This window comes from Rhea americana, unplaced genomic scaffold (genome assembly GCF_003343005.1).
Source record: "Rhea americana isolate MKP2758 unplaced genomic scaffold, rheAme1 scaffold_59, whole genome shotgun sequence".
Classification (NCBI taxonomy): Eukaryota; Metazoa; Chordata; class Aves; order Rheiformes; family Rheidae; genus Rhea; species Rhea americana.
The window spans coordinates 4,162,271-4,189,042 of record NW_028186745.1 but is presented as its reverse complement, the minus strand read 5'-3'; the positions used below and the strand labels follow the sequence as shown (position 1 = coordinate 4,189,042).

The window sequence follows — 26,772 nt, the reverse complement described above, 5'->3', positions numbered from 1 at the left end:
AACATTTAGTATAGTTCTGCTATTTCTCCGTTTTAGCCCTTGCATGATTCACTGGTCCAAAATGTCTTCCGTGATAATCCCTGGAATCCTTATAAAAATGAGTAGATAACAACTCTAACTTTGTAAGTAGCACTAAATATTAAATATGCTATTAAATACAGACCAGTGGTAGTCCATATTGGACTCACCATGTGTAGCGATAACAGCTCTTTGATTGACCATAGGCCTTAAAGGCAACTCTTTAAGATTTTTGCATGCAATCTAAGTAAGCACAATTCCTCCAAAGAGTTTGGTACTCCAAAGTTTTTTTTTTTTTTTTTTTTTTTTTTAAAAAAAAAAGAGGGTTGTCTTTCTCAATGTATAACACATAGGTTTAGTAATAACATACTAAAGAAATAAAAATGATAACTTTTTAAGTCTCATATTCTCTCTGATTTAGTTTTACAATTAGTGGAATCCCCAAGGTAATTTTATGATTTTTATATATACATATATATGTATTCCTATAGTGTAAGAGTATGGGAAATTTCTTTTAAATGTATCTGAAGGAAAGATTTAACTTTAAAGAAAATGTTTTATGGGGAAATTAGTTAATTTTATGCAATTGTGCTTCCATGTACTTGCCACTACAAGTTCTTGATGCAGATTATTGTTATAATTTTATTCAAGCATTTTATTAAGAAATTGAGTTTTGTTAAAATGTGGAAATCAATGTCAGATAGATTCCAGCTCTCTCAAAGGAATAGTTTCACTCACATTTAAGAGAGAGAAGAGAAAGAAATGTCGATAACATGAGTGTATACCTACACACACACAGACACACACACACACATTTTTTTCTTGCCTTACAAAAGAAACTTTAAGGTATAAAGATAAGATAATTCAATTCCTTTTTCTTAAGGTTAATTTGTATTTCATTTTTACTTTCAACACAGTTAGAGTTCATACTTGGGCATTCTTTTTTGACAAGGTTGGAGAGGAGAAGGTGAAACTTGGGACTGCAGTGTGTACCAAGAGCATTAGAAGAGGATAAAAGGTGAAATTTTCGGCTTCTGATGAGGGAAGCAAGCATTAGAATGCATCAATATTTCCTGGTGTGACTAATTTGAACATATTAAAACAAGTATCTTGCAGAGCACTGTTATTCAAACAGTCCTGGAGGCTCGTGTGCAGTGGGTTATTTTGTAGTATCATGCATATAATTAGATGACCCTTGAGGGAAGAAAATAGTGCTTATGTAATTCAATTGAGGTCAAAAGCAGTTTTCAAACTGGGTTGGCCCCCAGGGGTGTGGGAGCAGGAGATGATTTCTAAGGCAAAGWAATGAATCAGAGGAAAATTCCACCCAACGTCAGGCTGCCGCTCTCCGCTCTTCATCTCTCTTTCTCTGCTCCTGCGGCGCTGCCCCAGCTCTCACAATTTGGGGAGCTTTGCGAAAAACGCAACAGGTGATTCGCCCTAACAGAGCCAGGAAGGCTGGGAACCAGCAGTCCCAGAGCTGGGGACCGAAAAGAAAAAACAGAGGGACGCTCGTGTAGAAAGTTCGGAAGCTGCTGTCCTGAACAAACGGTTCAGAAGGCACGTTCGGCTGAGGGCATCAGAGCCCGCAGTCCAAGGGACCTCCCCACGGCTGACCCGGCTGGCTGCAGCACCACACACCGGCCCTGCTCCCTTGCTGTGCCACCCCGTGTCTCAGACGCGTCCTCAGACAACCCCCGCTTCCAGCTAAATGCTCAAAACTTGTTTGTGGGAAAGTTTCAAAGCTCACAAAGAGCCTTTGGAGCTGCCGGCCAAGAGCACAAGAACTAGCTTATCAAAACAATGTTTTTTTCTCTTTAAGGAATACTTTTCTCCCCAGCTTTCAGGCATCAGAAGAATTCTAGCAGAAGTTACTTGGACTAAAAATGGACTGAATTGTTTCTAGGAAAACTTGTAAAACCTAATTAATGATGCTTTGAAAAGTTTTCCCCGAAAAGGCATGGAAAAGATGTAGAAAGTGGGTATTGGCAACAGTGGCCAAGTTTAGGTATTAAGATTCAAAATAGTATGAAGAAAAGACATTTCACAGACTTTCTTTTTTAACACCAAGTTTAGGAGGATTTGGAAATAAGCTCAGCTTGTGTGGTGAGGGGGTAAAAAAGAGATTTTTTTTTGCCTTCTGTTTCTTTGTTTTGTTTGTTTAGCCTAGTAAAATTGCATCCTAACATAGCTCAGTAAAAATAACTGATCTCTACTAATCTAAAACTTGCATTTTTTTCAACAGTAATGTTACTGAAAGGGTAGAAAATGAATTTGCTGTCATGGTGTACACTGACAGAACATGTATGATACCAGTTAACTTCTTGATTAGTCATTGYATTTAATAAGCCCTGAAAAAAATCTAGTGTCATAACAGGCCGTGTACTACAAGAATTACACCTCTTGAAAATGAAAGAGAAATAAAGGGCGTGCATAGGAACACAAAGGTTTAAGATTGATGTCTTAAACAATAAAACATTGATATTGGGTGTTGCTGCACTCTGCGGTTATTGTTATTGCATTATGATTCCATGATACTTCATTTGGAAGTGCAGAAAGATATTTTATTTTCTTTCCTGATGATCAGTGCCAGCATCTGAAAAGGTCTACTTGTCCTGTTAATGAACTCTGCCTTTGCAGACTAGGTGAGGATAGTCTCATCCTAAGTGCCTYGGATGAAATGAACTTTTTCTTTGACCAGAAAGAAAAATGTGGCTGCACTCCTCCAAAGAAAACAAAACTAGGGGCTGGTGAAAGTTCTCTCTCCGGTGTGGCCATGAGGGGAAGGGAGGATTTCCCTAAGGGTGCTGCCTTCCCATCTCAAGGGTAGTATATCCCCGGTATAAGCAATACTCCTCTAAACTGTCCTGCTCGGTCACACCATTGCCTAACAGGGTACACAGGGACCAGATGGACAAGGACGTGATCGAGCTGCTCTCAGGTTCTGCCATGGCCCCCAATTTCACGACTGCGACTCAGCTGACCTGTTTAGAGGTCTATTTTATGAAGAAACTGTCTTACAAGTACCTAGTTCTCTAGGTAATTAATATAGATGTCTATATTGTAGGCGCTAAAGTTTAGAGAAAACTTGCTCCGTGTGTATATTCTTTAATCTGTTTTTTCCATTCTGCCTTCTCTTCTTCCTGTTCTATTCTGTCTGAAAAGTTACTTGATAGTTTATATGTTTTCATATAAATTGGATTTAAATGGATTTGTTGTCTTAAAGAAAAATGCCAAAACTGCTGCTTGCTTGTTATTGTATGTTTTAGCTCTGAAGTTTTCAGTAGTTGAAAATCTATTTAACAAAACAGGTAAATGAAAAGCTTCACTTGTGTTGCACGAACAGATTCTGGTAAATTTTACACTTCTGAATATCTGTGATTGGATGAGGAACAAACTGATATGTGGCAACATGTGACCAGTCTATTAGCAATTCTACTTACCCTGTTCAGAAAAAGACAAAACAAAACTGAAACTATCAGGTGACCAGTGAGTTAAAACTTAATGAGCTGAGCAGCTACAAGTTTCCCAATGCCTTTTTTCCCAAGTTATCTCATCACAGTAGATAAACTGAGAACCAGTAAAAACTTGAGATTAGACATGCTGAAAAAATGCTCTTTTTAATATGAAGATTCTTATTTTCTGATTCTCCCTATCAGTCATGCTCTTGACTGCTATAGTAAGACAGATTTGTATTGCTTTTTTAAAGGTATTGGTATGTATTAATGTTTTAAATGTATTGCACTTTAAATGTAATGGTTCTACACAGATGTATCAAATCAAACAGGATCGAAGTTAAGATACACTGGTGTATCATGGAAATTAATCAGTATTGTGGTACTTGAACTTAAGTGATTCTAAATGAAATAGAATTGTTAACGCTTTAAATATAAGTTTATTTGATAACATCATACAGCTAAGCCTAGTTAGTGGGAATTGTTGGAACAAAGTCTGTTAGTCATGTATTATTAGCAGCTGCTGGTATTTTGTGATGATTGTCTTCATTATCCATCTGTATCAATAACGAAAAAGGGTTCATTCAGATTAACTGCTCTCCCCTTTTTTTCAAGACACCAGAAGTTAACAGCTTGGTTGAGTCTCTAGTATATTAACAGTGCTAAAACATTGAAAATTATACCGACTGTGGGASCTACAGCACTTTTGTGGCCTCCTATTTTTAGTGTTTTTTTATCAAAAGCATACATGGCTTTTAATTTATTAAATGACACATGTAATAACAATGCTACACAAAACTGAATATAAAAGTAAGGATTAAAATACATGTATCTTTTTTTTTCTTTCCTGAAGGAATCATTCACTGTGTTTTCATATTGTCAGATGTAATGACACTTCTGTACAGGATTAACTGATATCACATTGGACTATGTACAATAATGTTAAAAAGAAGATGGCTGGGAATTAGTATATTTTATCAAAGCAGCCAAAGKTTTTGACACTACTATCTAAGGTTTTCTCACCTCTGCCTGTGTATTTTTAAAAAATATTTAGTTTATCACAATGTAAGAAAGCAGAAATAGTCTTTTACAGGGCTGCAAGCCTATGAAGGAATTAATTTCAAAATGGATTTGACATTGTTGCAAAAGTCAGTGCTGACCAATGTTTATTTTCAAGGGTTATTTTAGATCTTAATTAAATATATGGAAGTGTACATAAATATAATTAGATTTATCTTATATAAAGGTCAATATTGTCGTGGAGCTATTTGACATTGTAGAATTTAGAAATCTCTGAATGATTTCATTTCATGATTTTTCTTGTGATGACGCTAAAGTTGCTGCCCCCACATGGTTTCTTAAAAGGGCAAAAATTACATACTTGCATCCCCCCACCCATGGGATTCTGTAAGTTCAGTGGCATGAAAAGTTCAGCACTTTGACAAAATTTCAGGTAAAGTATAAAGCTGATACACAGGATGTTCCGTGATTACATCTGTTCAGTAGGCCCATATGCAACACAGAAATGCAATACAAAGCCAAATACATTTTTTCTCCACAAAGTGATAACTCCATCTCATTTTATTTCTCTTTTATTTGGTATTCTACCAAATTTGAAGGAGATATTTTCCATGTAGTCAGCTACTGTTTGACAGGTGAAATATAGATGGAATGAAAAATGCAGAAAAAGCTCACACCATACTCCCCAAAAACTACAAAAAGAAAAAAAAAAAAAGATATGTATAAATTAGGCTACACAAGCTTTTTATATTTTGTATACTTACCTTTGAAACCTCTTTGAAAAGAGAAATGAGATATACATTTATGCTGTAAATAGGAAGAAAATTTTGTTACATTTCTAGAGAAAGATGGTTAATCTATATTCCTAATATTCTGCCACAGATAACTGTAATTTAACTATGTGAAACTTCTTCATATGCTGCTATGAAGAGTTTTCAAATGCCTAATCTTACTTATTCTTAAAATTGTTTTCAATCTGAGTGTCTAACACTGGATCAATAYGTTAGTAGCTTAATATTAAAAAGAAGATTAAAAATCTGGTTTTATGAAGTTGAAGGATGTTTGTGTCCTGTCTTTGTAAATTCAAAACTTTCAGAAAATCCCAAATTATAACAACCAACTATTCTAAATAACTAAGTAACTAAGAGTAACTAATCTTAATAAAAAAGCTCATCCTCAAGCTTTCTTCTCCTAAAGTTCTCCCTCTTTTAAACCTGTGAAGTTGGTATTTGCAAAAGCTTTTTGTTGAAATTTGATAAGATGATTTATATTTATCCATAGAGACTTTGGAAGCCCATGCTGACTTCTGCCTTTTCTCTGTAGAAAAAGAAAAGAAAAAAAAATCAATTGGAAACAAGATTTTCAGATGTACACTTGCATTATTTGTACACAATAAGCAACTACTTCACAACTACTTGAACAGACAAGATCTCAGTCTTAAATTAATTGGTAGAAGTTCTGTATTTTCAAGTCCTTTCACCATGCAATATTCTTGCCAACAGTTCACTGTTTATACTCTTTACTACATGATTGACTGGTTGTGATCAAAAGTCTATTCCTCTGAAATATTCTCACAATCGCAATACTTGGTCCAAATAAAAATATCTGCATATGGAATACTTATGTCTTTGCTTCTCACAACTGCAAACATTTATTCAAAATCAAATACCTTGAGAATATTTAGAGAATTTAACCTAATAATCTGTAGGTCTTTGGGTACTGTGGTTTTCCCCCCTTTTTTTTTATGATAAACTTCACAAGAGTCTTTGTTTTCCTACATATGAACAACAATGCAGGCATGTACTTTGGTAGGACAAGCTCCGACTTTTCTTTAGAGTCTTTTCTTTATGCCCTCTGATTCCTCTACCATGGGGGTACCATAGAGATCCCTATGAATACAGAGGTTTAGGTGTCTAGTCTAGATACCTCAGATACAAGATRTCTCTTTGCTTATTGCAGCTTGACCATCTTCTCTTCAATTAAGAAATACTAATGAAATGCATATGAATATTTCCCAGCATACATCTGAAAAAAACCACCATCATTATATTTTGCTTCAAAACGTCAGAAGGTTTGTTCAGCTCAAAAGTCTAATTATCAAATACTCTGTTCAGGCAAGATGTTAAACAGCAAGTCTTTAGTTAAACACTGTAGTCATTCCCCATTTGGTGCTAACAAATGCTCCAGACCTCTACAATGCTTTAGTTTCAGGGTTCAAAATTAATAAAATGCATTAAGATATTATTAGACTTTGTTATCTTTCTGTATACAAAGTTTTTTAGTTTTCATAGGAAAGATGAAAGGAGTGGAATATAGTCTAGAGAGGAYAGGCTCAAATCAAAACATTTCTCTTTGATTCAGTTGAAGAAAAGCATTAATAATATTACTGTTGATAATCACACTGATTCTATAACATGGATAATGTAGGTAAATGACAGGTTTTATTCCACTGATTCACTTCTGTATCTAATTGCATAACATTAAGAAAGATGTTTTTAAATAGCAACAAATACTGCACCTCCTTGAGCTGATGAATGAATGATGGTCATAAAACAGTTTCAGGTGCTAAGAATTATTCTGAGTGTTAAATTTGTTTTATAGAAAGAGTTACTTGCAATCTCAAGTTTTTTCAGAAAGCAGTCTGACTAATGAAATCAGTTGTTAAGTATGCCATAGACTTATCTATTACAAACCGCCATAATTCCATTTAATTCAAGAAAGATAAAGTAGTTGACAATTTCAGAGCTATATATCTCGATATTATTTTAGAACACCCAATGTGGTGTCAAGAGTTAAGCAGAGCCATTGGGGAGCTGGTATGAGTGCTAGGCCACTGGAGAAGGAAGAAACTTTGCAATATGGCTGAATTTGCAATTGTTTAGTGCATCTGTTTTCTACTTTTTCTTCTTTTCATCCAGAACTTTGCTAAACTCTTCTTTTCTTTACATAGTCATTCCAAACTTCACATTCTTCTCTTCTACAAATTTAACCTTATTCTTTTAGTACTCCACATAGAGCTTTTCCACTCTTCCCTCTGTCCTCTTCCTTTCTGTCACAGGATCTGAATTTCAAGGTGACATAAGATATCCAATATGAATGTATTTCTATGACAGTTTCAGATCAACTAATTTTAAGGAGAATCAGGTAGGCATCCACTGATGAAGCAGATATCAATTCAAGTGGAGAGATGGGATGGGTGAAATGCAGAAGTCTTCTGTTCTTGTTTAGACTGGTCTTTGTTATTCAGTACTCTGTATGCTTTCACATGGCTGCTGTACAAACAAGAGAATAAACAATATCTGTTAAAAAATGGTGAAGAATTGATTCAGAGCATTAGCACAACTACTCCTGGGATACAGAGGAAGACATGGAGAAGTTAAGTCTTTTACATTCTTCTGTCTTATCTTTATCACAGGCTTTCAGGTACAGATCCTTTGCTACTAGGCCCTAAAAACATATGGACATACAAAATATGTACAACGGAATCAACATATTTAGCAGATAGTATTGCTGTTGGTTTACTTTACTGTTTATAGGCCAGAAACATACAAATAACACAAGTTAGGGTGAAGCCTGCCTTCTGAGACCATGTGAAACACAGGAATAGCTGCTGTCCTACCACGTGAAATAATTTTTTTGTATGAGAGATGACAACTAACTGGATTTTTTTTTCTACTCCTAGTAAGAAAGTTGATCTTGTGGGCAAAGAAAGGGAAGTATATATAGTTTTAGCAAGTTCTTTAAAATGTTTTTGTAACCTGTGTGATTTACACTGCCTGAAAGTGTTTCTAAGTAGCTGTCCCACAAATGACAGATTTTAGACCTCTTAATAAATAATGTAGCAAGTTTTCGTTGGGTTATAAAGCAAACAGCGAATAAAATAAAATAAATACACAGTATACAGTGGTGTAGGGTATTTTTGCCTTCTTTTCGTCTGGTGCCTCCAGTAAGATACATAAGGAAAATTTCCTTAGCTCTAACACTCTAAACATTTTTGATCCTCTGAGGCTTATGCACGCTTGCTCCAGGGCTCTGCTGCCTGCTGCATGTTTTGCTAGCTGAGGGGCTCCACATCTACTCAATCAATTACRCTCCAGCTGTAAACAGCAAGCAGCTCTCCTCCTCCCTCTTCTTCCTCACTCCCACTAGGGGACTGTTTGAATTTKCATTCTGCTTTTCTGATTCTGGGAGCCCGCTAGCTTGGTTTCCATTGACCATATTGTTTTATTGTGCTCTGCCTTTTATACCAGTCCTTTTGAGTTTGGTTTCTTCCCAACAGTCTTCTGTTTTCCCGGTTGCAGACTTGGCTTCTGACGCAGAATACCRGATGGGGCTGGACTGACAGTGCAGTTAGTATGTGGAGTCTCAGTAAGAAAGTCTGTGTCACCTGGAGGTACCTGGAGTTGTAGATTCCTGTGATGATACTTTAGGCCCTTGAGAGAAAATTCTGTTAGGGAACTTAGTTGACTAGCCAAATTTTATTGATCCAGCCAAAAGGTTTCAGTACCTTGTATCCAATAGCTTAGAACATTATTATTTTAAAGCCCAGTCAATTTGTGCTTTTGCCTGCAAAAGGTTCATAAACACTCACATCTTTGAATCACTCAACACTAAACTCCTCTTCAAGCGATGTGTTTAAAAGCTCTGAGATATTTCAAAAATATTTCTCTTCCTACATAGTAGGAAGCCTAAGCTGCATCTAGTAAAGGATCTCCTACTGCAATGGAAACGTGAACATGCCTCAGACGAGCTCTAGCCACTGGCATTGCTGTTATTGCARAAAAGAAGCCTTAGTAGAAAAAAACATAAATTAAATGTTTGTCTAATTTTCTCTGAATATTGAAGGAATATTAAAACCAAAAATAAAAAATTTCCTTAGCTGTTATCTTCAGAGAAATGGGATTGCAGTTAAGTGCCTTTTTCCAGGYTTCTAGGAATTTTTAAATCATGAGATTCAATGATTGAACCAAACATAAGACTCAAACACATGGAAAGAATAAAAGAGAACATCTAAACGTATGAGTTAAATATCCAATACTTCCCTATTCCCTACATATCTTCCCTGTTATCCAAAAGAGTAGCCTTGTCATCTAGTTTGTRTATTTGCTCTTAACCCTGAGAGCATTGTGGATTACTGAGACCTTCCCCCTGTTTCCAAAGCAACAGGGTTGTCTTTCAAGAATGCAGAAACAGATTATTACTTATTTTGAAAAATTGACTTCGATGACATTTTATCATGTCTTCAAGCTAAAAATAAATATTTCAAATAGCATCTAAATGGAGCAATAGTGTAATGTAAGGTACACTAATGCAAATGTGTTCATTAAAATGCTGAATGATACTGAATTTTATATACATACAAGAACTGGCTCTTAAACAGCCTAAAAGCTGAAAGAATGATCAATATTTAATAGATAACTTCTATCCTTTGGGTAAAGTTTAGACAACTCTGTTTTATTTATACAGMCAGATTCCTGAATGGAGTAATAAGTAATAGTTAGCCCTAACTTACAGGGATGCAATTTTGTTTGTTGCCCTTACACGTTCTGAAATTATTTGGATATCTTAGGATCATTCAGTTCCAGAATCTATATTTCTAACAATAATATCTTATAAATTAGTCACTTATATCTTCCTTTTCAGGTTTATATTTTCTTTAGGAAATGGGACCGCTGAGTGCTTTGACTGAAGTCTCTCTTTTGTATTTTTCATTCTTAGGCATTTCTATCACCTCTTCTTGAACAAAAGAAGGAAGCTTTCTAAGAAGTCTAAAGAGAATGTGAAAATATAGCTATCTTTCAGAGCCTGCCCTGTCAGCTACTTGTCTGTTGTAAATCAGCAATCCGCTCATAGAGTCTGAGAATTAAAATAAGTAAAGGAATGTTTTCTTAGTGCTCTCTGCAGGATCCTCTTTCAGCAGATTAGAGGTCAAATGCATTTACAGATCAGTGGGAGAGAAATCTTGCATTGTCACAGTGTGTTCCTGGGGAGTGCTCAGCTTTAGACACTCTCTTGCTGCCCACCTGGAAATGAAAATGAACAAAAAAAAAATCCTTTTAAGTAATTTTATCTCTGAGACTAATTAAAGTGCRTAGTGAAATATGGGAAGCAAAACAATGTTCCCTAGTCTCTGGCTGTCTGATATATCAACATACAGGTGTGAAAAAAGTATTAAGTTTCAGGACAGAGCCCAAACTATTTAATAAAGATTGCAGTTAATGCAGAAGTAACATGTTGGTCTGGGTGTATGGGGTTGGAGGCTACAGTAAATAATTTAGCAGTCCTTTAGTTTAAAACATCCTTTTTTCTATAACTGGAAGGGTCACAAAACTCATTTTAATCAAAGGCTGCATAAAGGTTATTGCTCCCACTTCAAAGCATGCTCAGATCTGATGAACAGRTAGCTTAATATCCCAGTTCACAGTGTGATGCCAAAGCCGGCCTTTGGCATTAGCCTGTGGTAATACGAAATGATCTCTTCACCTGGAGAATGGTTGTAATAGTGTTTGTCAGCAAGACGGTTGTCGTGTTTCACTGGTAAAGACATGAAGCTTTTATTGCATATTTGSTTTGGAGAAAACTGTCCTCAAATAAACAATATAAGGACAGTACTGTTAGAACAATCCCGAGGAAAGGAAGGGATAAGCCTTCAATCATAGAGTAAGGCCAACAGCCTCTAAATATTGTACATAGTGGCTGAAAAAGCAGCAAAATTATCATGAAAAGCTACAGAATACACACAAAATACAATGTTTTATTTTCTCTCTCTTACTTAGGAATAATGACTTAAAAACAATGTCATGTACACTGACATTTATTTTTTYCATGTTAGACTTTTATTTCTATTTTTATTGCATTACAGAAACTCCACTTACTGTATGAAAGTGTCCATTTCGCTGACGGTGGGTGAAAATGACACTGGACTCTGCTACAATTCAAAGATGAAATATTTTGAAAAAGCTGAGCTTAGCAAAAGCAAGGAAATCTCATGCCCTGAAATAGAGGATTTTTTATTTCCATTTAGGGAGCCTGAAATTCTGTGGTATAAGGTAAGGAACACAAGACATTTTTATCTTCAACAAGATATTATGCTATGTTCTGGTGATTTTTGTGATCTAAATATGATATGCAACTTGGATGGTTTTAAAATTTGTTAAGAAATAGACACCAGAGTAGACACCAAAAGGATCGGAACAATGAACCACGAGAAACAGATTCAAATTCTTTCTTTGGTAAACTTCAGATTTAGCGTTTTGTTAATATTCATTTATGGTTGTCACAAATAATTGGCAGCTTTATGCTGAATGAGAAGACTAAAAAAGCCAGTTTTGTCAGTCTGTGCTGGTCTGATATGCTAAAATAGTCATGAAACCTGTATGTACAGCAACTGCTTGTCCTATGCCAGCCTAGCGGATATGTTTTACCCTGAAGGGTATAACCTCAGTCTTAAAATCTGTTTGTAAGTAGAAAAGCTGTGCATGCTATTACCCAAACAAATTACTTGATTTTTACTACACAGATTTCAGGAATAACTTCCTATAAGTTGGTATTGGCATATTAGCTTTTACTTGCAGTTATCAATAATTCCATAGTTCTCATTAACAACTTTATTTTGATATTGTATACTAATTTCTAGATCTTAAGGGCCAAGTTCCAGAAAACAGGACTGCCTGTGGGCAGCTCACTAAAAACATTCATGAATGGTACCTTGAGTTCTGGGTTTCCTGCTGTTTGCAGGAAATACTCAGTACCCCAGTGTTGTAATAYACACAATTTAAAATGCCTCTAAAGTTCCAAAAATCTGAAATTAGACTGTGTATTGAGGAATATGCTAGCTTAACTATGTGGTCTRTGCATTCTAATTATTTTAAAAATTGCCTGATAACGTATCTGATAACATTACAAATGTTTCTTCGTATGGAACACAAGACTATGTTATTTAATAGCAATAAAGACTAGAAGGTTTCTGATTGTATTAGCTGATTTAGAGCTGAGTTGAGAGGTAACAAATTGTTTGCTTATATTTGTCTTGGATTTTGTATGTGCAATACAATACATAACTGAAGATTTATCAGATTTAAAACTAAACTATGACTGGCTTCTCAAACAATAGCTCAAAAGCAAGTCTTTTTAGGCGTAATTTACAGCACTTGTGTGAATATGCTCAAACAAGTTCYAATACTTTAACATTGAAAAACAAGCCCTGAATGCATAAACAATGATTATGCTAAGCTAATCAAGTAAAATATTTTATGACAGCCCGTCAGAAGACATTATGTCTCATGAAAAACATCAGTCCTCATTCCTAATACCTTATAAATATATTGATTAGCAATGCAAATATGTTTAAAAAACTTAGAATAAAAACATTCTGAGAAACTTTTAAAACAGCACCTAGGTTATTTAGATGAAATCAATTTAGGGAGCCAACAAACATTCAAATCAGAATGTATATTCTCTATTATTTCACAAAATATAATGTTTTGGTAGTAAAAATTAAAATTTACAGTCATTATTTTTTGTTGATACAGAACTTACCTATTGTTAAGAATTCAAAGAACTTTGATTCTAAGATGTTTTCAGAAAGAGATATATAACTCATCTTTGTTTCTCTTCATTTTCATCTTTTTGTTTCAATTTTTAATTATCATTTTATTAAAAAAACAAACCCACAAACAAACAAAACTTTCTCCCCTGCAACCTGTAACTAATGGTAATATACAGATCACAAACATAACTGTAAAAGCTAAATGAAATAGGAGCTCCTCAAAAAGCTAATGTCAAAGGAAAACAACCAAAGGAATCAAATTCTCTTCTATWTGTTGTCAGAAGGGCAAATGCTCTGTCATTTGGTCTTCTTTTTTTAACCAATACTAAACTAAATGGAATGAAATATTTAAGATCTTTAGTGTACGTAAAATTCATGMATATGTTGAGCTCATTTCTAGCCTTCTTGATTTTGAACAACATGGACAGTAGTGGTCCAGTTTAAGTATAAGAATATAGTCACTGAAATGTTATATTATCTTTAAACAGGAATGCAAGTCAAAGACATGGAGACCAAGTATTGTATTTAAAAAGGACACACTTGTCATTCGGGAAGTTAGAGAGGATGACATTGGAAATTATACKTGTGAGTTAAAATATGGAATCTTTGTTGTCAGAAGAACTACGGAATTAACAGTTACAGGTAATTATGGGCTCTTGTTATCTGTTATATATAGGAAAAACATTGAAGTTTGTGACTGGGAATGTATTTGAGTCATTGTATCTACTTAAACCTCTTTTGCATAAAACTTTGCTGGATGCCAAAGCATGAACAATTGATATATCAAGCTGTCCCAAAGACTTTACACTAATATGTGTAATATTTTGAACAAGTCTTGAGTTTTAGTCTGTTGCAAAAGTTCATGGTGAGTTCATATTTCCGACTGGAAAATGAGGATAAGGAACAGGTAACTTCCGCAACACTACGTCTAATGGAAAATAGGATCATGAAGTCGATCATACTTTTTCTTGTGGTTGAATGCCTTGGGACATAAGAATACTTGYGCTGGGTTAGATCAGGTTAAAAGTCTTTTTAGTCCAACAAGGTCACTGTAACAATGTAATGGACATTTAAGGAGTATTATCTGGACCATGTGAGAACGAAGCACGGTATCATACTTCTCTGATATTCTCTTCCCAGCTTTCTGTAGCTAATACTTCAAGAACTTCCTGATCTCAGTCATCATGTATAATGGTTACCAATTAACCTATTTTCCATTAGTTTGATTATATTTTTTTAATCCATTTATCCTTGGCTTCAACAACATTTTGAAGCATCAAGTTTCATAGTGTAATTATGTAACATAAATAAACTGTATAATCTTGCAAACAGCAATAGAAGATGCATTTAATATAACTTGCATTTAAAGCTACCATATCAATATATAAAATCCAATATAGCTGAAAGCAAAAATATATACTGTAATAGGAATGTCCTGATCTGCAGAATATTATGAAGAAAAATTTATTAACTTCTCCATTCCTCACCACATGTCTAACTTCTGTTTCATAAAAACATAAAGACTATAGCTGAACTTACACCTAAGGTGTAATTAACCTCTGCAGTTATAAGATGACACTGGAAGACAGTAGTCATGATCTATATAATGCAGTGTAGTTCCATATCATATTCCCTAAAAGAAGGCAAAACCAGGATTTTGGGGGGAAACTGAAGGTTATCTAGATTCATATTCTTTCACAAAGGTGCTTGCTCCTGCACCCTTTGAAGTATCAAATAAGCAAAAGAATCTTGTAGAGGGAGTTCTGTGCGTTTTTCTTGTTACACTTGCGTAGCCAATATAGAAATACATTGCATGCTGAGAATTAGTGACCGCATTTATGTTTTGCATTAGGTTGTAAGGTTTCCTGTGAYGGTGAAAAGTTTGCTTTCTATTCTGAGGTATCCCATTTGTCCTCTACATTAGCAGAAATTACAGTGAATTATGTTTTGTAATTTTCTTCTAGTAGATTAGTCTGGCAATCATATTGTTTATGTTGTTTTGAGAGAATTCAGGTAATCAATCATATTTATTTAAGCTCAATATCCAGGATCTCTTCATAATTTTCTTCTATACGGAATTGATTTATTTGGTCAGTACAGACAGGCAATTACTGTCTAGTGATTAACCTCACAGTAAACATCCATACACTTTGTTTGATTGACTCTTCTATGAAAAAAGCAGAAATAGAGTCCTCAAGAATTTGATTTATTCCAGAAGGGGGTTGTCAGTAACCTTTTTTAATATATGATGTATGGACTCACATGGCATATATTCCATCAGTCCTCAGGTGATCCCTTCAGTCACTGTGGATAGGGCTGCACTGCACAGCATTATTTAAAGGAGACTCAGACTGACAGGAGAAAGAAAAAAGCATCATAACCAGATGCATCTTACTGTTTGTAGTAATGATTTTACAAAATTAATTAATCACTTGTGATATAGATAGGAGTTCAGTGTTTAATGTTTAACTAGATAGAGACAGGAAAAGACTTGTCTGATTTTGATATGCTAAAAATGAATGAATGCTTATGGAGGGAAATGTTTAATTTCTAAGTCTGGAAACCCTGGCAGATGTCAGCACAACCTCCAAAGTAGTAAACTGCTTTGGTAGTACTGTAGGTCTTCATACCGTCTTGCTGTTCTCTGTAGGGAAGTCATATAATTATACAGGAGCTTGACCTCGAATATTGGTGTTTTGTATACTTGTTATATTAATTTCAGCGCTTCACATGTTACATATCTATATGCCTAATAGTCTGACTTAGAAAGCTAAGAAGAAAAATCATGAACATTTTTTGAAAAAGGTCAAACTTTAGAGGTGGCACCCCTCATCTAACTACAGCTATTAGAAATCTCTAATCCCTGGAGAGAGTATTTTTTTCTACCTGTTCTAGAATGAGAAAACACACTGCCCTTTGTGGCTTAAATTATAAGCACTGAATCCCATCTTAGGTACACCTTTAAAGAAACAATCACAAAATAACAACCACTTTTAATGGTCACATTTTTGGTCTTATGAAAAAAATCTTGTGAATGGCAGTCATGTTAGGTATATTTTCCTTTCTAAGAATAAGTATATACTTTATTTCCACTTCAGAATATGATTCTGTCTTAGAATAGATATGTATCTAGCAGTTTCCTATTAGGATATCYTCTTTTTAACTTTAATGTTGCTTGGAAGATCTATATCTCACATTGGAAATATATTATCATCTAAATGATCTGAATCAATTCCCATTTTCTACTAGCATTTGACTTGGAAATTATCTACTTTGCAACATACAAACTGCACACACTGATTTTTACAGCTTGTCATTAATGAAAATGTTCACATAAACAACATAATTGGTGGTTCTTGGCTTGTTGTTATGTAATTATGCATTAAAAAACTGCTTCAATGTACTAAAACATTTGTAGACATCTACACCTTCAGACTAGTGTAGCAGACTACACTTCAGATTAGCATTTTTTTTTTCTTTAATATGTGGAATTTTAATAAAAAGTTTATCAGCTCCCTGTGACAATCTTAATTAAGGACATGTTCAGATAGAGGAAAGCTTCATATTTTAACAGCACAGTATTAATTTAGTCTGACTGCATAACACGGGTCAAAAAGRGTTTCCAGTAGTAATTTATTTTAGTTAAATGTTAAGGTGATTATTATTCTTTCTGTTCCCAGTATGACTAAGGTATTTGCAAGCACAAACTCTTTCAGGTCAAAGGAAGTCCAGCTTGAGCCTAAGAGATAGTGTATATGTACCCCACTACAGTAACAAATACTTGTTCTTGATGCATATAATAAAGCAAACAGATCCTGTCAGCCTTGCAGCTGGAGCATTACTTATTCAATTCTTCCATGACTTTTTTTTGGTTTAAATATTAAAATATTTTTTCCATTCCAAAAGAAGTTCTCATACCTTGCAGATGGAATCAGAGCTAATCATTACGTTCTTATTCCTGAACTCTTTTTCTCAGAGACACACTTCATTGTCTTTAGCGATTGATTAGTTCCCTTAAAGTCCCYTTAAAAACAAGTCCTACTGGAATGAGAATGATTTTAGATTTAGTGTTGCATGCTCACTGTCAAGCTACAGTAATATTAAACGTAATGTAAATTGATAAGAGTCTTTTCATTATTTGCATTTAGCCTGCTTGGTTGAAGATACTTCTGTAACAATGTGGAAAATAACAGTATATTCTTTCTCTCTGCTGTCTGTGACTTCCTTCCTCATTAGGTTTATAGGCAAAAAGACTGCCAGACTATCATTTTTATGCATCACTCTTATACTGGAGCTAACTTTGTTAGTGTTGCTAAAAAGTTGGGGTTTGTTGAACAAGCTTTTTTTCTTTTGCTTCCTGAAAGATTTAGTCTTCATCAGCACAGTAAAAAAATCTTAAATARCTATATGTCAGTATGTATTTTTAGGGATGAAAAATCCACCATGTAAATAAACACAATGAAAAAAAAATAATTATAATGAAATTCTATTTCTAGTATCACAACTCACTTAATTGGGCTCTTACATATCTCTATAGAATATATACATAGCCAGTTATGATATTTCTTTTRTTGAAAGGGACATGGAAAGTTTTATCCTGCCTAAAGTGATCTGTATTTTAACTGTATAAGACAAAATGTGCCCTCTTTTTTCACAAAAATGTTGGGACTGATTCTTTCCACTTCTGCTGTTTTGTCTCCTTCAGAACATAGAAAGATGCTGCAGTAAGTGTGCTTCTTTATTTGTAGGTAGTGTTAAATGAGAAAAGTATTAAAGAACAAGGGCAGCTGTTTTCCAAGCACTCAGAGCTTGAGAACAGACTCTGTGTAGTCTCAGCAACTAATGATAAGGATGAACCATTTTGGATACACCCAGCACCTCCTTTTCCTTATTTTAGTTTATCCCAGTAATTATCAGAGTTGATACTTATTACTTTTGTTCATCACAAATTTAATTCCGCTCTTGATTATATACAGAGAAAGATTATATTTACCATTATTATTCTGTGAAAAGACTAATAAAGCATAAACCAAAAAATACACTCATTAGGAAAACAGCATATTCAAAATATGAACCTAGTATTTTTAAAATACATAAAATCCTGTACGTTTAGCAAATTCATGGCCGAATAGTGGGCTGGGTAGTTTTTTAATTAGAAAAGAGTGATCTTCTTTTATAGTGCAATCATTTTTGTGCAGCTGAAAACAAGGATCTAAATTAATCTCCTGTGTGCGTTTGAGTAATAATAATCAGAATATTATGTAGAGATTTGATTAAAACATTCTCTGTAAGTGTTCATTTAACATATTCATTCTAAATGGATTCAGTGAGTTATTCAAAACCAGACATATGACGGCAGCAATGAGCAAAGCTTATGTATTTTATTTCAAAGTAACTGCAAATTATATTGTGTACTGTGTGTTATAGGTTGAAATTACAAATTAGAAAACCAACAAGTTAGCAAAAGAATAGATGTGTAATTTAAACGCAGACAGATTCTCAGCTCTCTCTGAAACCCTGTTCCTTGTGACCTTTGGACATTTCTACCTTTGTGATACACCTAATTGGGGYGTTCACAAAGGCCAGCTTTAAATAACCAGAGATTAGTCCCCCTTTCGGGGCCACCGGAGAGAGGGAAGCACCGCTAGACAGTGACTCAGAGAAGCAGCAGAGTTGGGTGGCCCAAATTTTAAAGACATTCTCCACTGGCTGTGGAAGGTGCAGAGCTTCCTCTGTGTAACGTTAGATGTGATGAATGGCCCGCTCCTTTTGGGTAATACTTTCATATACTTGTTATTTTAGACAGATTCTTAATTCATGCCTAATCTACCTTCTGTAATACGCTCTCTTTCTTAGTTGCCATTTTTTCATTATTTATCATGCTTCCTCCAGCATATGGCTGTTGTTGCAGACTTTTCATGTTGCTAATGCTTCCTATACAAATGCACTTTATTTTCTGCTTCCCTTCCAATAGGTCAGGTTTTCCTCTCTATCCGATAGGGTATTTTCTGAAGAGGAGGAATGATTAGTCTCTTGTGGCTATTTGTATGGATAATATAAATATAGAACATTAGCTATAAAAACCTGAAATATATTAGAAAACTTTATGTTTATTACACTCAAGTAAGTTTTAGTGTTCACAAGCTTATATAAATCATTCTTGTTCTCATTGTGTCATGACCTTTGAGACCTCTGCTTATCTCATACGATGTTAAGGAATGGCCCTCARACAACATATAAGACAAATATGTAAGATTTGTAATAGTTACTTGGTTAAACATTATGAAGCGATGGTGCAGTCATGACTTCTGTTTGCATAATGTCCTGCACTCTCGTTGACAATACGGTGGCAGTGAAAGTTAAGAGGATTTTGTAGCATGTGATTACAGTGTATAAATAAAATATCTGTAGAAGCATTCAGCTTACATCCTGATGAAAATGAAGAATTCTATTTGAAATTATTATATAGCAAGGGCAGTGTGTGGCTCTAAGTACTCTTGTGAAGATTTTGACATTTTTGCTTGCTTATGTCCATACCGTAGTTGCTAGGAGGCTGATGATTTTTTAAACTTGTATGATACTACTTAGCTGAAGGTTTTTATTTTATTTTAATTATGGCACTGTGTGTAAATTTAAGAACTTAAAATATAAAAAATATGCCTCCAAAATCGTTTTTACATCTGTTGAGAATAATGTAGGGAAATGCTGTTTCTGGGTGTGAAGAAGTTTGTTTGTGTGAGTTTCCTTTGTTCATAAATCATATTAGAATATTAAAATATAAATATGCTAAGTATATGTTGTTACCATGGCGCTGCTTACTGTTGTTTTAGTTGAGCATGATGAAGTTGTTCAGATGAGCTTCATTCTATAATGAAAAAGAAACTGCAGACAAAAATGTTTTTCACAAAGCAGTAACTATTGGTGACTATTAAAGATATAAAAGACTTATAAACCTTTAGTTTAATAAGATATTAAATAAATTAAATAAATCTGTTCTTAAGACACCCAGGATGCTTATTAAACAACCTTTTAAATGTAGTGAAATGATATTCAGTGTAAATGTTTCACATYATTACTATGGAATCAGAAGATTTCATTTTACTTCTATATTTCCCTTGAGTATGTGAATTCCAGCAATATTGTCCTAACCTAGCATTTACAACTTCCCAAGCTTTTTTGGGGGAAAGTTTTAGTTTATTTATGCATAGAGTGGATTTTCTAGGATGATATTTTAATAAACTAGAGTATGAAATATCCAAGTACAATAGCACATGGACCAAGCGTTGCTTCCATCCTTAAAGTCAATCTGTATACAATTTTGCTAAATCAATATATCATTTTAAAATGAAGGGCAAACTTTATCATATAGCATACTAAAATACAAATAGACTAAATAAGGCCTTCATTAGCACTTTTGGTGAAATATATTATTTTGTTCAGCTTTATTATTCTTTAAATGTTATCAGAGCTTTAATATGTTTTGTTGCAGGATAAGAACAACTTTGTTTTCTAATACATCTGTTATAATACAACAAATTGTGCCAAGACCAATTATAAAAGCTAATGGTGAAAAAAAATAGATCTTTTATTTTACCATACAAATTCCTTGTTTTTTACATTTAAAATTTCTGGTCACTTAAAACTTCTTCTCTAAGTTCACTCCTTTGAGGTCATATCATTGCCTGAAAAACTCCTCTTATCAACATTGAGGTTGAGATCATTGAGGGTAAAATCAGAACCTTTTCCCTTAAACAAAAACTAGAATCGAACTTACATGTTTGTTTAAAATTTCTTGATCAATTACAAAAGRTATTTTGAATCATCTTTCCATCTCATATATTTGTTCCAGTGACTGGAACTAAAAGATGGAATGAAACTATCCCTACAGGAAGCATGATGAAATATTCAGCAAAGGGAAGAAAACATATATTCAAGCTCTAAGGCATGGGTTTAAAGATGCTGTCCAAAAGAAAAAGATGGGAATATAAGTAAAGAACGAAGATCTTTGTATATTTCCCAAATATTACTCTGAATAAACAGATGATGATTTTTTGCTGAAGGAGTATTTTATATGAAAAGAAATTCAAAAAAACAAGCACGTTTTAAGCATTTTTTTTCATTGTTTTCTATAGGCTGTAGTCAAATTCTTAGCTAGTAAGTGAGTAATATTCATAGTACGTGTTCACTAAGAAATTCCTTATAATGCTTGTATTACAGGCAGCAGAAAATTAAGGAAAGAAGAAGACATCTCATTTTTACTGTAGCATTACCTGGTTGGGTACAGTCTTAAGAGAAAAGCCCTCCCCAAAATTCTGTAGAAACTCTCTTGAGGATTATTCAGTACTACCAAAAGTACACTTATTTTATAAAATATTTGTATTTTGAGACAACCTCAGGATTATAACCCCTGCATCTAWGAAAAGAAGTTATTAAGCTTCTTTTCATGTTGCTGCTCCATAGTATCAATTAAACATCTAAAATATCATTGTATATAAACAATAGAAAAATGGCACATAGTAAATTTAATAAACAAGATTTTCTTTGCATTCTTTTTCACTTTTATTGAAATCTTGGTTTCATTRAGATCAGTAATGGTTTGCCCACTGACTTGACAGAGCCAACATTTCATCTTCCGACATTTTTGTTAAGAAAAATCAAAACTCATGTTCATTTAAGAGTAAAATCATATTTTAAAAAAATGCAAACCAAAAAACCTTGCTAATCCGTGAGGAACAGAAATTTCATTGTAACCTTTGCCTTTTATGGGGATTCCCTCATGCAATTTATTTCAATTAATCAATCGTTTTTTAGAAAGACATTTAAAAATATCTGTGTCATGTATTAGTAACAGGAAAGATAGCTATGTCATGATCATCCACATCAGCATGGATAGCAGATGGTCTTTTTTTTAACCATAATAAATGGAGAAAACATACCTATCTATTTCTGCATGACTCTAAAAGACAGATTATAATTTCAGATCAGACCAAAACTAAAGTTGTTCCTGATTTACTCAATTGGTGAACAGTTTCATCCTATGCTTACTGGAGTCAGTGTGGATAAAACTGTTGGCTTACTGATAAAAGTGCAGGGCTAAAATACACTTAAAGAAGAGTCAAGAGAATAAATTTGCTATTCCAGAGGACTTTATCTGAACAGTTTAAAAATGAAAACTATGTGAAAAGGAATAGGAATGAATAAATCAAAAATTATATCATAATTTAACTTCTGGTGTTTCACTTATCAATGTGAGAACTTAATATAGGAAAACAATTTTACCAACTTTTTTTTTTTTCCTGTGGGGAAGTTGATAACACTCGGTAATTGTTTGAATATGAGAAAGAAATTGGAAGCAGCAATGACATTTTTCATCTCTTTAATACAGTTTTTCTTTTCACTTTGGAGTATTATATTCACATTCAGAACTGCATTAATTTAAAAATATGAGATATAACTTTACAGAAACAAGACTGAGTGATAGAAATCAGTGGATTTCCTCCATATTCTTTATACAATGTGGAAAGGAGAGAGTTAGAATACAAGGATGCCTGTGAATTTTCCCTCTCTAAAGCATTCTGTCTCTGCTTAATGCATCCTTCCCATGTTAAACAAGAATATATCTCCAGACACAGCAGATGACAAGAAACACTTTCAGACCTTAATATACACTTTCAGAGTCAAGAGTCCCACAGCATAATTTTATTCCAGTTTTGGGAGGTTTATTTTTGGTTGAGTGTATGATCTGTTGTGTATTTTTCTCTAGGGGTAAGATTCATCTCACCTAACTTTAATATTTACAACCATCTACATACGAGCTAGTTGCTCTTTATAGCACTTCTAAAGCATGACATATCCTAAAGTTGATGTATAAAATAGATCAGATGAACTGCATTATAGAAATCCCTATTTCTAACTTTTGACTATCAAAGGAGCTTTAGGTGACAAACTCAAATGTAGATTCATATTACAGACATATGAACTGATGAATAATACTCTAATGTTTCACAGTTTTATGTTCATGATCTTTGGAAATAATAAACTAGCTCTAAAAAAATATTTCTTTCTACAAAACAAGTCCAAAAATTAATGACAGCTTTTTGAAACAGACAAGAACAAATCTTCTGTAGTAAGTTATACCTGGTTTTAGACTGAGATACATAGTTGACAGAATAAGCAAGCTTTTCTGTATACAAGCCTGGCTTCAGATCTCCAGTGCTTAATATATCAACTGGTCTAATAAAATGCATTGCTTCTACCTTGGTTTGTCTAGATCGTCATGTCTACAACATCATTACTATTATTGTTTTTCATGGTGTTTAGGTTCTTGCTAGGATGGAATAGTAATTCCACTGGAAGTATACAACATGCATTTATTTAAGCTAGCTGCATTGTGCAAAACAAGTACAGGCTTTTTATTAAAATATTACTGTTAYGATTCATTTTGGCAGCTAGAATAATCTTTGCTTCATGTGTAACACATATGTAACATGTAGCCTTCTGCATTTTGTGCTTTACTTGAAAGGGATGGTTTTGGTAAGAAGAAAAAAGATAGTTTTCTTTTTATATTTAATAACTCTGTATACAACTTAAGTTACAGCTCAAGAAAGCTGAGTCCTTCCTGTAAACAAAGGTATTGATACAGGAGTTATAGTAAAGAGAACAGATAGGCTATTTAAGTAGGTGGGTTATAATTTCTCAGTGTAGAGATGGTAAATTTATTTTAAAGTAATAGTTCTGTTCACTGCTTATCCTTATTTTCTGGCAGGGCATTTCTACTGTAGATATCAATTGGCATTAATGCCCAGGTGGGTAATAAATGTAAAGAGAGACAAATTTTCTTGTCAGACAATCAGTCATTTAAATACCCCCAAACTGGCCTCTCTCCCTTTGCCAAGTCTGCCTTTTAAATTACAGCCTGGCAACGCGCTTCAACTCTTGGCATCGCTTCCAGGACATGCTTGGTTGGGGGCTAAAGCCAGGAGCTTGTAAATGGCTGCCCTGCCTCCTCGACAGACAGTGCTGCAGTTGTTCCTTCCCTTGTGCAAATGTCCCATCTGCATCTTAGTCTCCACTGAACTCCTATGTCAGCAGCAGAGGAGCCAAGGCTCAGTGCCAAGGGCCAGGCCGCCTGTGCAGGAATGCAGTGCAGAAGTAACACACTCCAGATAGAGGCCACCATAGACCACTGCTTCTGCAGGACCAAAAGGAGCCCCTACCACCCCGATCTTCCCCACAGATCATCCACTGCCTCCACTCTACCCCAGTCACACCTTTCCTAACAGCACAACATTTCAGAAAAACGAGTTTGATTTTTCAGGTGCTTTTTGTTCCTTCAAAACAATTCCATTCGTTTTTCAGAATTTTTGAGCTGGCACTGAGAATTCAGAAAGTCACTCATGAATAACTTGGCAAAGGGCAAAAAATGCATTGTGATAAGCTAATTTAAATAGAAATAGGCTCATTCCTTTGTGTGGGTTGCCTATTTTTTTCTTTTTTAATCTAGATTTTTATGAGCAAACTCAGTTTTCTGAGGAACTACCCCGACACCTTCAGGAAAAAAGAGAAATAAAGCTAGGTGAACTGCTTTGTCATGTACGTCTAACAATATCTAGCTTTTGCTTTTTTGGTCACATTTAAAGAATGGCAGGTTCTTGAGATGAAGATGAGGGCAGAAACTGAGATTAACAAAACACTTGAGAAATGTCAATAATGTCAGTTTTACTGGAAATCATGTGACAGTAACAAGGAAAGCAATTTTATTTGTTTAGGGTTTTTTTCTTCCTTCTCCCCTACTCTTCTGCACGAATAAATAGCTGTACACTTACTATAAGAATCAGTCCCATACAGCTACTGTTCTGATGAAGACAAGATCAGAGGATTGAAGGAGAAAAGTATTTGGAAAAGTTTCACTGGCTTCTGAAAAGTTAGGGACATTTGAAAATACTCATACATGTGCTCTGTAATACAATAACACATTATGTATGCTATTTGGCAGATTATGGCTTGTATTTTCAATAGCTAAATTCTCTAGTGTTCTGCTCTTGGTGCCTTCTTGTCTGTGTGGTTCATGAGCACCCTGCTGATCTGTTATAGTAYAGTCGATATTCATATAGAGCTGAAGGAATGATGATTTATCAGGTCTGCTGGGAAAGCTATACAGATATGTATGCCTACTATGAGGTGGACAGAAACCCACTGAAAATTTCTTACTTTATGCTACAGTTTATGTAGATTGGAAGAAAATTTCATATTGAAATACAAACTCAGGTTCCTGTTATTACTTAACAATTTCATAAGAAACATGGTAACTTATTTTAAGTGTCAGTTTGGTTTTACTACTTGGGTTTCTTTTGACCTTTTTTTTTTAAAAAAAAAATGGAATTGGGGAAACTGTTACTTAGTTGAGCAAGGATACAACAAAGCAAAACCCCATAAATTACCCGTTTTGCCCTTACAAGCCAAATTAAAAGACTTTCATGACTTGAAAATTTTCTTTCATCTTTTGAGTATATCGTTAAGTAATTCTTCTAAGAAAAACATGTCAGCTGACCTAGTTCCCTTATTAAGCTGAGTGCTTCATTGTATCAAAGAACAGAAAACTTGCATTAACTTGATTAAACATGCTATAGAGTCAATGCAAAAATGATGAATCAAGTCTTGAAATTTTAAAAGGATTATTTGAGCAGAAAGGAGATTTTTTAATATGTAAATTGTTACCAAATGTATACTACATGTGTAGAARGTCCTTACGGTTCCTACTCATGTACATTACAGATGAGAAACTGGAATGAGTAGAGTGAGAAAGGCAATTCTGGCTTAATAGCTGAATCAGAGCAGTTTTTAATTCATATTTGTTATGACAGTTGATAACATCTAATTGAATTAACTGAAGGACTGTTAAATTTTCAGGGTATGGGTTGTTTGTCCAGCATCTGTAGCAATAGGGAACTTGCCCTGTTAGRGACCTTTCAACATTATTGGCATGCAAGAACAGAACATAGTAGTTTTCTGCACTTTTAGCTGTTTAAACAGCAGTTAGGCCAGTGGTGGAAAAGGTCTATCGCAGAACCAAAATAATGAAGTGAGTTTGGATCGGAGCTGTTTGTGTTTTCCCTTTTATTGTAGTTTGTATATGTTTTGAAATAAATCTGATGGRCGCTCTACTGGAAGGCTATGATGTTAAAAGATCTGAAAGAGGTTGGAAAATGCATTCACCTACAGCTAAAAGACATTTGGTTATCTTTTACTTATTCAAGTATAAAAGAATAGTCACATGACTGTTTTAATTTTGCCTGTTATACTCTTAATAAAAAGCATAGCATTCAGGTGAGAAAAAGGTGAATAAAACATGCTGTATCAGTTCAGACAACTTAAGTCCTTGTCATGTGTCAGGTTTTATGACAATAAGCAAGCTATTTAGTGAGGGTACAAATAGGGTTTGTTTGACCTGTTGTAGGAGTATTTTAATTCAAATTTGTATATAGCCGCCTAATCATAAAATCTTTAAATCAGTATTTTAGTGAAGCTTTTTTTCTGAGATTCTACTAAACACCTAAATACATTTAAGTGTTTATATTTAAACATAAATACCTGCTTTCACTCACTCTGAAGGGACCTTGCTGATTACCAGTCAACAGAAAAAATCCCCAATGGAAACGTTTCCTCTTTTTCCTCCTCCAAAATAGAAAAAATCCCCAATGGAAACGTTTCCTCTTTTTCCTCCTCCAAAAT

The 26,772-nt window shown here is 34.3% G+C and overlaps 1 protein-coding gene across 1 annotated transcript in view; it reads left to right on the top strand.

Moving 5' to 3' along the window:
• The window catches only part of IL1RAPL1 (interleukin 1 receptor accessory protein like 1), a 337,923-nt gene that overhangs the window by 47,039 nt on the left and 264,112 nt on the right, over positions 1 to 26,772 (top strand). Inside the window, exons 3-4 of the mRNA XM_085319453.1 lie at positions 11,356 to 11,542; positions 13,530 to 13,683. Of these exons, the coding sequence (XP_085175579.1) occupies positions 11,356 to 11,542; positions 13,530 to 13,683 (341 nt within the window). The remainder of the gene's footprint in view (positions 1 to 11,355; positions 11,543 to 13,529; positions 13,684 to 26,772) is intronic.